General features: G+C 39.9%; 1 protein-coding gene across 1 annotated transcript in view; it reads left to right on the plus strand.

Annotated features, from left to right (window-relative positions):
- MLLT10 (MLLT10 histone lysine methyltransferase DOT1L cofactor) overlaps nt 1–13,159 on the plus strand; it is a 249,797-nt gene that overhangs the window by 141,563 nt on the left and 95,075 nt on the right. The window contains 1 exon segment of the mRNA XM_017869231.1: nt 7,402–7,497. Coding sequence (XP_017724720.1) covers nt 7,402–7,497 — 96 coding nt within the window.

Consider the following 13,159-nt stretch of genomic DNA (forward strand, 5'->3'; position numbering starts at 1 on the left):
AAAAAAAAAAAAAAAAAAAAAAAAATCATATCTTTTCCTTTCCTCAAATTCCTTTTAGCATGCTTGGATGAGTGCATGTGGCCATTGAGGCCTCTTGGGGATAGGGAGTACACATCCCCATCTCTAATTATTTTTCTTCTTAAAGCACTGAGGTCACCTAATTGTTACAGTGGGGTAGAAATGAAGCTGACTGCCAAACTGGTGAGGAAGTCCTGTCTACCTAACCAGAGTAGGCTGGCTGCCAGCAGAGCATCCTGGGGCAGCTCTCTTTAAACATAGTTTCTGGTGCTTAGCCTGCAGCCACCTCTTCAGTTTCTCTTCATTATTCAGGCAATAAAATGAAGACCCATTAACTGCCTAGTTGACCGTATAATTTTTCAGTTTTTGACTTTGCTCAGATCCCATTAATTGGCCTGTGAGGCCTTTAATTTTCCTCTTCCGAATAGCCATGCCCCTAACAGCATCATATTCTCTCATCACCAAACTGTGAAGAACTATAAAAGAGGTGGAGTAGAAAAAAGTTTCTTCAGCTGTAGTCTCACAATACAGAATGCTTCTGTGACCCATAAATGTAGAGCGATTTCTCCCCACCAACAAGTAAGCTATCAGTTTTGCAGCAGACATCAGCCGCGTATCCTCTAATTCTGTTCAGTTTGGAAGCTGTCTACCTGGAGATGGCATCAGATTACACAGGTTGGGAACTCAGTCCCATAGGACTGAGTCTCACTTTTGAAACTGATTCTCAGCCCCAGGTGCTTCTGTCCCCCTGGCTATGACTTGGGGTTCCCACAGCCCCCTCCTTGGGTTGGATTAATTTGCTAGAGTGGCTCACAGAACTCAGGGAAACCCTTACTTATGTTTACTGGTTTATTATAAAGGATATTGCAAAAGTATACAGATGAATAGATGAATAGTGTGAGGTATGTCAGGGGGTAGGGAGGCAGAGCTTCCCCATCCTCTTGGGCCTTTTATACAGAGTTCACTGGATAGGCATGATTGAAGCTTGGACACCTGTATAGAAATGTGCTTGAACAAAGGTATGATCTAACACTAATAGACTGAGTAGGGAAACCCAGGCAGGCCTGTATGTTCATAACGCTTCTTGGCCTCTCTGTGCAACATTATTTTCTTCTGGGTATTGGGGCAGAACCCTTTCTGAAATGGGGGTTTTATGACCCACAATCAGACAGGGTAGGTCAGAGAATTTCTTTGTGTCCAGCTCCATTATAGAAAAGTAGGAGAAGTTTAGAGCATATTTTAATTTTATGGCCTGTCTTGGGGAGAAAAAGGAGGGCAGGAAGGGTCCGAGAGAGATTCTGTTTTCTGAGGCCTAAAGCACCCCATTATAATAAAGGACTGTTCTTTCACCTTTGTTACTCTGATGCTGTTCTGAAGCTGCATCAGGAACCAAGGACAAAAGGCCAAATACTTTAACAAAAGTTACGCCCGTTTTTTCAGTTACTTAAAAAGTAACAAAGACTATGGGAGTTGTGACTCAGGGACTGTGAACAAAACCAATATATGTATACATATATATGTGTGTGTGTGTGTATATATATGTGTGTGTATGTATGTATATATATGTATATGTATATATCATAATATCACAGAAGTCTGTCATTTGACCTTACTTGTAAAGTATCTAATTAAGAGATGCAACTTCTGGGTCAAGAGATAGACAACTTATTACTTAGAGCAATAATTGTAACCAGAGTATCAGTAATTTTTGGCCATTTCCCGTAGGGCACTGCAAAGAGGGCCAAATAAAATCTGTTCATGCTGTGTGTTGCATTACAGGAGAGGAGCCCTGAGCTTAGGGCACTGAATCTTTTGTAGTAGACAGTAAGCATAGCTGATCTTTGCTTTCTGTCTTCTGAGGCTATTCACTATATGAGCAACCTTGAAAAGATAGTCCAGAATAATGGGCTGCCATTAGCCTAACTCAGAAGACATGCAGAAATAGGAAAGACTCATACAGTATGGTTTCCTGCCACAAGAATGATTTTCAAATTATGATTGACTTTACACAATGTTTTTGATTCACAGCTAAGTTCAAAAGAGGTGTCCTTGATGGACAGACAGCATTCTTCCAAGCTGTGAATCACAAGCTTAGGTTTCTTCCATCTTGTGACTGCCTTCTTTAAAATGCTGCCTCTATGGCTTTAATGCTTATTTTTGTTATATATGTAACAGTTATCTATGTAACCAGTGTGGATACTAGAAATTTGGGGCTACTAAGGACCAGGCCTAGAGGTGACACACATCATTTTCTTTCAGATTGCTCTGATTGGAACCCAGTGCAATGGCCACATGTAACTGCAAAGGAAGCCGGGAAATGTCTAGTTACATGCCAAATAAAAAGAAATGAGTTTGGCGAATAGGCTGTCTCTACCTCGTTTTCGCCCATTCTTGTTACTTTGTATGTAATTACAGAGAATGACAGAAGACAGAGCATTTAAAAAATGAAAGTTAAAAAACAAAATCCCACTCCATATCTCACCATTGAGAAATAGCCATCACTTACTACTAAGTACATATCACAGATTTTTTCTATGCATAGAGACATACATACATACATACATACATACATACATACATAAAAAGGATAGAGAAAAATTATTAAATTGAGTGAAACCTACTGATGTTTTAAACACCGAAGGCAGATTTACTTGACTGTATAGAGGGAAAAGAAACCCTTCTTGTACAAAAACAACAACAACAAAATTTAGCTGAATGTGTGGTGTGTGCCTGTCATCACAGCTACTCTGGAGGCTGAGGTTGGAGGATGCCTTGAGCCTGGAGTTTGAGGCTGTAGTGAGCTATGATCGTACCACTGCACTCCAACCTGGGTGGAAGAATGAGATCAAAAAAACTTTTTCCCCCTTACCACAATAAATACTATTTCCTCAAACATACCTTTATGTTTAATAATAGAAATTACAAAAGCAAACGACGTTGAAGAGTTAAGACTGTCTTTCTAGTTGGGGAGCTTTTAGCTCTAAGTGATGGAATACTCAAATCAGAGTGGCTAAAGCAATTCGAAATTTATTACTTCATGAAGGTTCAGATGCTAGGCTTTTCTAAGATTGGTTAATTTAACAATAGCCAATTCAGCTGTAGCAGAGCATTGTTGACTTTTTTGTGATTTTCTTGACTTGTAGTCATGGTTGCCAGGTCACTGCAGTTGTTCTGAGGATCATGGTCTAACACTTGAGCATCTAAAGGCAGGAAGGGAATACCTTTAAGAATGAGGAGAACAGCTAGAAAATTTCAGCATCTGGCCTGGTGCAGTGGCTCACCCTGTAATCCCAGCACTTTGGGAGGCCGAGGCGGGCAGATCACTTGAGGCCAGGAGTTCGAGACCAGCCTAGCCAACATGGTGAAACCCAATCTCTACGAAAAATAAAAAAAAAATTAGCCGGGCGTGGTGGCGGACGCCTGTAATCCCAGCTACTCTGGAGGCTGAGGCAGGAGAATGACTTGAACCTGGAGGCGAAGGTTGCAGTGAGCTGAAATCGTGCTGTTGCACTCCAGCCTGGGCTACAAGAGCGAAACTCCATTTAAAAAAAAAAAAAAGCAGCAGCAGCCGGGCGCGGTGGCTCACGCCTGTAATCCCAGAACTTCAGGAGGCTGAGGTGGGCAGATTACCTGCGGTCAGGAGTTTAAGACCAGCCTGGCCAACATAGTGAAACCCCGTCTTGACTAAAAATACAAAAATTAGCCGGGCATGGTGGCACGTGCCTGTAATCCCAGCTACTTGGGAGGATGAGGCAGGAGAATTGCTTGAGTCTGGGAAACGGAGGTTGCAGTGAGCCAAGATTGTGCTACTGCACTCCAGCCTGGCCAGTAGAGCAAGATTCTCTCTCTCTCTCAAAAAAAGAAAATTTTAACTTCTGTTTTATTTTCCTGATTGAAACCTATTCCAGGTCTAAAGCAGTCAGTGGCTAAAGAGAATGGTGTTTTAAAATTCCTCTTAATTGCCTTGGACTCTTCCATGTTTGCCTCTAGGCTGGGGAATAGATACACTTTTATGAGGACATGAGAAGGTGATCGTGAATTTTCTTAAGCAATCAGGACTTTGTCAGCAAGAAAGAGGTTTATGTCTAGTCACTGTTTGGCAGACTCATGTTTTGTTTTAATTACATGTGTCAGATTTCATATTGAGCTCCTACAGTGAAGGCTGCTGGTATCCCTGTAGTCATTTTGCTTTTCCTGCTATCCAGGTTATTTGTTTTAATTTTTATTTGTTTATTATTTATTTTTTTGAGACAGAGTCTCACTCTGTCACCTAGGCTGGAGTGCAGTGGTACGATCTCGGCTCACTGCAACCTCTGCCTCTCCAGTTGAAACGATCTCCTGCCTCAGCCTCTCATGTAGCTGGGACTAAAGGCACATGCCACCATGCCCAGCTAATTTCTGTATTTTTAGTGGAGACGGGATTTTACCATGTTGACCAGGCTGATCTCGAACTCCTGACCTCAAGTAATCTGCCCACCTCGGCCTTCCAAAGTACTGGGATTACAGGTGTGAGCCACCACACCCTGCCAGGGTTTTGTTTTTGAAGACATTTGTATTTTTTCAGGTAGCGACTTTCTTTTATGTAAACATAATCCTCATAGTTGTGTAGGTATTTGTTTTGTATTTGAATTTGTTAGCTGCTCACTATTAGTCTTTTTACCACAGCTTCTTCAGTAAGTTCATTGTACCTCTTAAATTGGCTGAATTTTATTAACTTTTTTCAAGAATAAGTTGTTAGGACTTGTGTTCTCTGATTTCTTTCATAATGGAGGGCATTTTCTTTTGCCTTAATTTTTGAACTGTATCTTGGCTGTATATAATATTGTTGGGTCACATTTTATTTCTCCTAAAAACGTAATGGTCCTGGAATATTGCTGTGGAGATGACTAACGACACCTCCCTCTCCCTGTATTCTGCTAAGTTTAACTACAGTAAGTCTTGGTGCTGCACAATCTGTAACAGAATTGTTCAGAATTTTTTTTTTTCCATTTTCATTTTATGGAATTTTATGTTTGAATATACCTTCTGTTCCCCACTCATTGAATTATCTGCTTGAGGGACACATGTTATCCTTATGTTTGATTATCTCTGTTTTTTATACCTATCAGATGCTGTCTGCCTGCTTTAATACCGTTTTTAAAATTTGCATTACTGTGATTATTTCAAACCTTTCTTTTAACACTTTAAACATTTTCGGCAATGCGTATTCTTTTCCTTGCTGTTTCTATTTTATTTGCTTATTCTGTAATGATATTGTTTTAGTCTTAAATTTATTACTTTGGTTATCTCCCTTCTTACCTTTTTCTATTTTATCTCATTCTTGAGCTTTGTTTGAACTCATGTTATATTTTTTATTTGGCATGCGGACAGTTTTGAGAAATATCTTCATGCTCAGTTCTGTATGCTTCTAGGTTGTGATTTTTGGCTATCTCATGCACGTTAGACTCTTTGTATTTTTTTTTGCCTGTAGTTTCTTTGCCATACAATTTTAAAAATGTTGTTTATGCTTGGGAGACTCACTTTTGACACTTATTCCATTATAATTTCGGTAATTTTTTGAAAATTTTCTCCTCATTTTTGAGACGATGGTTTAAGGGCTATGTATTTTGCATTTTTCTGAAGCCTGTGGGAATGGGAGGGGTACAGTATAAAAGCTTGGGAGGAGGGGTGCAGTATAAAGAGCTTGGCTTAGGGCAGTATGCACTTTTTGGTATAACTCCAGGCCGGGCTCCCTTTTTTAACACAGTACGTTATTAAATGTTTTGCACCAGGTTCTATATCTCAGGTGTTCGGGTGTATCTTAGTCTTATGGGGAATACCCTAGGATTCTGTTTTATTTTTTATTTTAGTTGTAACTTTTTGAGACAAAAAAAGTTTTTTTGTCTGTCCCACAAGCTGGAGTGCAGTGGCATGATCATGGCTCATTGCAGCCTCCACCTCCTGGGTCCTCCGCCTCAACCTCCCAGTAGCTAAGACTACAAATTTGCACCACCACACCAACTCATTTTTGTGCTTTTGTGGAGGTGGGTTCTCATTATGTTGCCCAGGCTGATGTCTAACTCCCTGGCCTCAAGTGATTCTCTCACCTAGGCCTCCCAAAGCACTGGAATTACAGAGGAGAGCCACTACACTGGGCCCCCTAGGATTTTATGTAATTAGTTCTTAGCCTTGATACTTTACTTCCAGTTAGCACCTCTTCACTTTTCCTCCTCTCACCTTCAGTTTTTCCTGTTTCTCCCCTGAAGCTAATACTACTCTTTAGGCAGAAAAAGTAGTTTAGTAGGTAAGAACACATAAAACTGCCTCTCTTCAGATTTGGGACTTTCGGTTATATTCTCAGAATTTTTGGGAATTAAGGGGTAGGATTAAGAGCTGAATCCTATAGCTCAGTCTAGGGCGATTTGTACTCTAACCTGTATAACTCTACAGTAGTTAGTGATTCACACAACAGAACATTTTGGTTAAAATTATCTGACATTAAGTTGGACGTCCAATATGTAATTAATTTTTTATTTTATTGAATTCCTTTTTATATTTAGCTCATCAGTTTTAGCACTTTAGAGCACACCCTAACTTTATCTAATTTTTTTGTTGTTGTTGTTAGAGATAACTAATTCATCTATTTTTTGAGTAAACCCAGGAAAGAATTTTTTGCTGGAGTTTCTGTGCCTCTAGTTTCTGGAGAAATTCTCATGGTAGAGAAAAATCTGGTACTGTTCAGATGTGAAGTGCTATGTAAACTTTAAAGTGCTATTTTTAATTGTTCACAAAAATATTTGGTGGTTTTTTTGTTGTTGTTGTTGAGACGGAATCTCACACTGTTGCCCAGGCTCGGGTGCAGTGGCACGATCTCGGCTCACCACAACCTCTGCCTCCTGGGTTCAAGCGATTCTCCTGCCTTAGTGTCCTGAGTAGCTGGGATTACAGGCGCTCGCCATCATGCCTGGCTAATTTTTGTATTTTTAGTAGAGATGGGGTTTTACCGTGTTGGTCAGGCTGGTCTCGAACTCCTGACCTTGTGATCCGCCCACTTCAGCATCCCAAAGTGCCGGGATTACAGGTGTGAGCCACCGTGCCCAGCCGTATTTGGTGTTTTTAAGAAGAAAAAGTGTATATTTTGCTGAATGTAAATGTGGCAAATAATTACAGACTTCAGTTGTTTATTAGTATTATTTTAGACTGATCAAGAATAAAAGAGCTGAACTTACTTAAAAAGAAACTCACACTAGTATTACTTGTTTGTAAAACAACACAATGATCAGAGAAAGTGATTTTTGATAGAAGTATTTGTTAATATTTTAAATTACTAGTTATAAAAAAATTATTGCATATATGGGGTTATAGTTCACATTTAAATTGGATTTTACTTATATTCGTTTTTAGAAATATAAAGAGAAGGACAAACACAAACAAAAACACAAAAAGCAGCCAGAACCATCACCTGCATTGGTTCCATCCCTGACTGTTACTACAGAAAAAGTAAGTTTTAAGAATCTTATTTTGTTTTATGTAATAAGTAAGTATTTTGCTGATTTTCACCTCTAAAAACTGTTTTCATTCCCTAACTTTTCCCAGCTTTTCAACCACATATCAGGCACTTAGAATTCTCATTTCTTTTTTTTCTTTTTTTTGGGGGGGAGACGGAGTTTCGCTCTTACTGCCCAGGCTGGAGTACAGTGGCACGATCTTGGCTCACTGCGACTTCCGCCTCCTGGGTTCAAGCGATTCTCCTGCCTCAGTCTCCCAAGTAGCTGGGATTACAGGCACCCACCACCATGCCCAGCTGATTTTTTGTATTTTTAGTAGTGACGGGGTTTCACCATGTTGGGCAGGCTGGTCTTGAACTCCTGACCTCAGGTGATCCACCTGCCTCAGCACTCCCAAAATACTAGGATTACAGGCATGAGCCACCGTGCCTGGCCTAGAATTCTCATTTCTCTCTCTCTCTCTCTTTTTTTTTTTTTTTGAGACAGAGTCTCACTTTGTCACCCAGGCTGGAGTACTGTGGCACAATCTCAGCTCACTGCAACCTTTACTTCCCTGGTTCAAGTGATTCTCCTGCCTCAGACTCCTGAGTAGCTGGGACTATAGGCGCGTGCTGCCGTGCCTGGCTAATTTTTTGTATTTTTAGTAGAAACGGGGTTTTACTATGTTAGCCATGATGGTCTCGATCTCCTGACCTCGTGATCTGCCGGCCTCGGCCTCCTGAAGTGCTGGGATTACAGGCGAGAGCCACTGTTCCTAGCCTGAATTCTCATTTCTTACCTTATTCTACCTTCTGTTTATTCTGTGCTTGTCTCCAAAGCCTGTTGTTAAGTAAGGATAACAAGTGGGAACCGTCAATGAGACAGATAATTTTGGCTGTGGGTGGACTTCATTCACCTGAGATTTTGAATTCTGGCCTCGCCACTTACTGATTGAGTCTTTAGGTTAATTAACCTTGGTGTAACTCAATTTTATCATTTGTAAAGCGGGGGAAATTATTAGTGAAATTGAATGATAGACTACATGTAAAGCAATTAGAACAGTTTTTGGTTCATAGTGAGAATTAGTAATTATTAAGTATTATTAGGATTATTATCTCGTGGTTAATATGAAAACAGAGGGAGACTGGAACAGAATAAGCAAGTCGGGAAATGCAGTAGGAGATGAGTCTAGGCTGAGGGGCCCGTTATGCAAAGCTGTATAAACCAGTGTGAGGACTTTGTGTTTAGTTTGCTCAAAAAGTGAGCTATTGGGGGTTTCTGAATTGAGATGTAGTCTGACTTATTTTGAAAGGACCTCTGGCTGCTTTGTTTTGGACAGGCTATGGAAAGTCAGAATGGAAGCAGGGAGGCCATTAGCAAGGTATTTAGTCATCCAGAGAGAGATGGCGGTAACAATAGAGGTAGTGATAGGTGATCAGATTCTGAAAACAAAGGTTGAGCCCACATGATTTTCTTACAGGTAAGTTAGAGGCATATGAAAAAGAGAGGATCCATGGATGATTACAAAGACTTTGGGTCAGATCACTAGAAGATACAGAGTTACTGTTAACAAAGACAGGAAAGAGGGGCGGAGGGGAGGGGGCATACCAGGTTGAGGCGAAAGAAAGGAATTCAGTTTGGGATACGGTTTTAGTTTTCTATTGCAGATGAAATTACTACAATATACCAGTTTAAAACAACGTAAACTTACTAGTTGTCGTCTTGTAGGCCGGAAGTGTGGGTGGACTCAGCTATTTCCTCTAATTAGGGTCTCTCAAGGCCAAAATCAAGGTGTTGGATGGTCTGGGTTCTTATCTGCAAGAATCTGTTTCTACCGTTGGTCAGGTTATTGGCAGAATGAATCTGCTTATATGCTTGGTCAGGTTATTGGCAAAATTCGGTTCCTTGTGGTTGGTTGTAGGATTGAGGTGCCCATTTCTTTGCTGCCTGTCAGGTGGGGGTCAGCCCTTGGCTTCTAGAGCCTCTCTTTGTTTCCTTGTGCCATGTGTCACATGATCCCCTCCATCTCATAGGTAGCAATGGCTTGTTGAATTCCTCTTACACTTGGAATTTTTTTTTGCATCTCTTTTGCTTTTAGTTGGAGAAAGTTCTCCATTTAAACTCATGTGATTAGATTGGGTCTACCTGAAAAGTCCAAGATAACGTCCTTATTTTAAAATCCATAAGTTTAATTACATCTGGAAAGCCCCTTTTGCCATGTAATATAACATATTCACAGGTTTCAGGGATTAGAATGTGGACATCTTGATTGAGGGGTGCTGTCCTGCCTTCCACAGATATGTTGGGGTTGAGATATATCTATTAATATTAGACATCTAAGTAGATATACTGACTAGCCAGCTGAATACCTAGTCTGGTATTTAGAAAAGAGGTCTCAACTTTGAATATTAAATGTGGGAATTGTATGCATATGGAGTTATTTAAAATCACAAGACTGAATGATACCACTAAGGGAGAAGTGAGTGCAGGTAGAAAAGAGAATAGGCCTTAGGAGGCCCAGGACCTCCTGTGTCGAAAGGTCTGGAAGAGGAGGTACAACCGACAAAGGAGACTGAGAAGAGGCCAGAGTTTGGAAGAAAACGAAGAGGATGTGGTGTGCTGGAAGCCAAGTTAAAGAAAGGTGGGGATAAGTGAACTGTGTCATGTATTAAGGACTAGCCCTTTGATTTAGTCATTTGGAGGTCATTACTGACCTTAAACAGTTTTAAAGTACTGATTGAGGCACAAGCCTGAGTGGAGTGCTTTATAGAGAGGATAGGATAGAAAAGTCAGACTGTGTGTATAAATGAGGAGCTTTGCTATGAAGAGGAGCAGAAGAATAGGGAAGTGGAGATAATGAAAGGTGTTTTTAAAATAACGTAAATAATAGGATGTTAGGTACACTAATAGGAATGATTCAATAGAGAGGAGGAGTAATGAAATAATAGACAGGAATATTGCTACAGTGATGTCCCCTAGAATATGAGAAGGGATGGGATTTTGGGGAAAATATCTTTTGATAAATCCAGAGTTTTTTCAGTAAAAAGCAATGCTTTTAGTTGTGATGATTGGAGGAGTATTAGATTTGAGCGAAGAAAAAAAGGCATGAGATAGTTAACTATAATAATGCAAAAGAAAATTGCCACGATGTTTACTATGATTTCTGGGTAGTCACAATGTTCCACCTGAGGTTCATGGTCAAGACTTAAAGGTGAGGCAGATTTACACAGCTTTTTGTTTTTCTCTGTTCTTGCCCATCTCTATGGATGTGGGCACAGAGTAGGATTTGGTCAGGTTGTTATTTTACCATCTGAATATAGCGAATGAGTGAGGGTAAATGCCAGGGGGGTTATAATGATGGATCATTATATTTAAACCCAATGGGTAGGGAAATGAGGACAATAGATGAGGGATAGTATATACTGGTTAATGGTTTCTGGTGAAATTAAAGGATTGTTGAAGGCTGCGCACAGTGGCTCATGCCTGTAATCTCAGTACTTTGGGAGGCTGAGGCAGGAGGACTGATTGAGTTTGAGACCAGCCTGGCAACTCAGTAAGACCCCAAAGATTGTTGAAGTAGTAAAGAGTGAATTAGAAATATGAAGTGGTATTTAAGAGTATGATGTATAAAATGGAAATTATCGAGGGTTTGAGATTATTTAATCATATCAGAATGTAGGATGTGATCAGGTCATGAGGGGCTGATGTGGGGCAGAAGAGAAGATCATTGGAAGAGAGGCTGTCAAGGAACAGAAAGACTGGAGGTTATAAAAGATTGTCTAGATGTATATTGAATTCTCTAAGAAGTAAAATAACAGTAGTGTTGAAGACTGACAGTAATGTAGGTCCTAAGGCAGTGGTTGGCAAACTTTTTCAGCCAGGGGCTGAATACTAAATATTTTAGGGTTTGTAGGCCATACTGGCTCTTTTTAGTACTCAGACCTTTGCTACTGTAGAACAGAGTAGCCATAGACACTTTGTAAACAAGCGAATGTGGCAGTGTTCCAGCAAAACTTTGTTTATGGACACTGGAACTTAAATTTCATATAATTTTCATGTGTCATGAAATAGTCTTCTTTTGATTTTTTAAAAAAGCCATTTAAACATATTAAAATCATTCTTAGCTGTTGAGCTATACAAAAACAGGTGGATGACTAGAGGGCCTGTAGTTTGCTGTATCCTACCCTAATGATGAGACCTAATGGTTGCTAATGTCTGGTGACATGAGAATTTTTTGCTGGAAGGTTTTAGAGAGTTGTAGAATTAACACTGAGGAATGAGGAAACCTACCTCATTTCCATACCCAGTGATACAAGAGCTGCGGGAGCAAAGTAACATTGAGATAGCTACAGATTAAACAGTGGGTTTCAAGGTCGATCTGCGTTTTTGTTGGAACAAGAATCAGAAGAGATGTTCAGAGAAAAGGATGGGGTACATTGCACCTTGTTCTCAGAGCACAGTGGAAGGCTTTCAGCTGTTGACGGGGAGGGGTGGCAGGTGTGGACATAATAGGGGAGGTTCACAACTGTGTGGGGATGAGGCAGGTGAGGATGGAGCTGGAGTCCTTTGATGACTGACATAAAAACACGAGAAAGTCATTATCAGATTGACCCTAGTAGACTTCAGGCAAATAAGATGAGGCCTTGAGTGTTTGAAGAGGTTGGATGGAGAGGTAGTATGGGCTCCTCCTTGATCCTGATGGCTGGTAGAAGACTTCAGTCATAGGTTCCTTTTGGGGGAAGGGTGTCATTTTACTGTTGGTTCACCATACTCTTTTCTTGATTGAAAGATAGGGATAGGTCAGGGAAAGAAAGGCTGTTTTACCCAGATCTTTAGGGCTCCTTCTAGACTGTATGGATTTTTAAAAATTATTGATACATTGTAGTTGTACATATTTTGGAGGTATATGTAATATTTTGATATGTGTACACAATGTGTAGACTCCATGGTTGATGGTGGTAGAGCACACGTAAATTGAAAGTCAAGGGAACTTTAATTCGCTACTGTAATTTTTAAATGTCTGTATCATGTAGTGTTTGCACATTTTTAACCTTAGTTTACCATCTCTTATGCCATTTCCTTTATTTCTTTATTAACTTAGATTATACTGCCTTATATTTTTTAGTGCACTTTTTCTGTGACTAACCTTTAACCTTTTTGTACTATAAATGTTTTAAAACTAGAAATTAGCAACAAATATCTACTTCAATATTGTGTTATATTAATGTGTTATCACTATCACCTTTTAAGTATTGCAACTGTAATTTGCTAGTATAATATTTTCACACAAATCTTTGGCAACAATGATAGTGGACCACTGGTGATACATAAGCATTGTTCACTAAGGTTGTTATCAAAGGGAGTAAAAGTGTAAGTGTCTTTTTCAGAAACCATAGCTCTTTGTTTCTATGATTGGGGGATTTCAGTTCTTAGGTAAAAGATAATTAGATGGAACACATGGGCTTCCGTGTCTGCAGGAACTTGATATAAGGAGTCCTTTAATATGACAAAACAAGTAGAGACAGCTTATGTTTTTAGGGAGGTGTGGTTACTCCCCTGATTTCCCCAATTTATAGTATTTCTAAGCACTTCAAACTGGTTTCCTTCTTCCCATGGTAGAAGAGGATATTGCCAAGGAAAAAAAGGGGAGATGCCAGGTTGGGGTAGCTCACGCC

Source organism: Rhinopithecus bieti, unplaced genomic scaffold (assembly GCF_001698545.2).
Source record: "Rhinopithecus bieti isolate Rb0 unplaced genomic scaffold, ASM169854v2 scaffold_3043, whole genome shotgun sequence".
Taxonomy (NCBI): domain Eukaryota; kingdom Metazoa; phylum Chordata; class Mammalia; order Primates; family Cercopithecidae; genus Rhinopithecus; species Rhinopithecus bieti.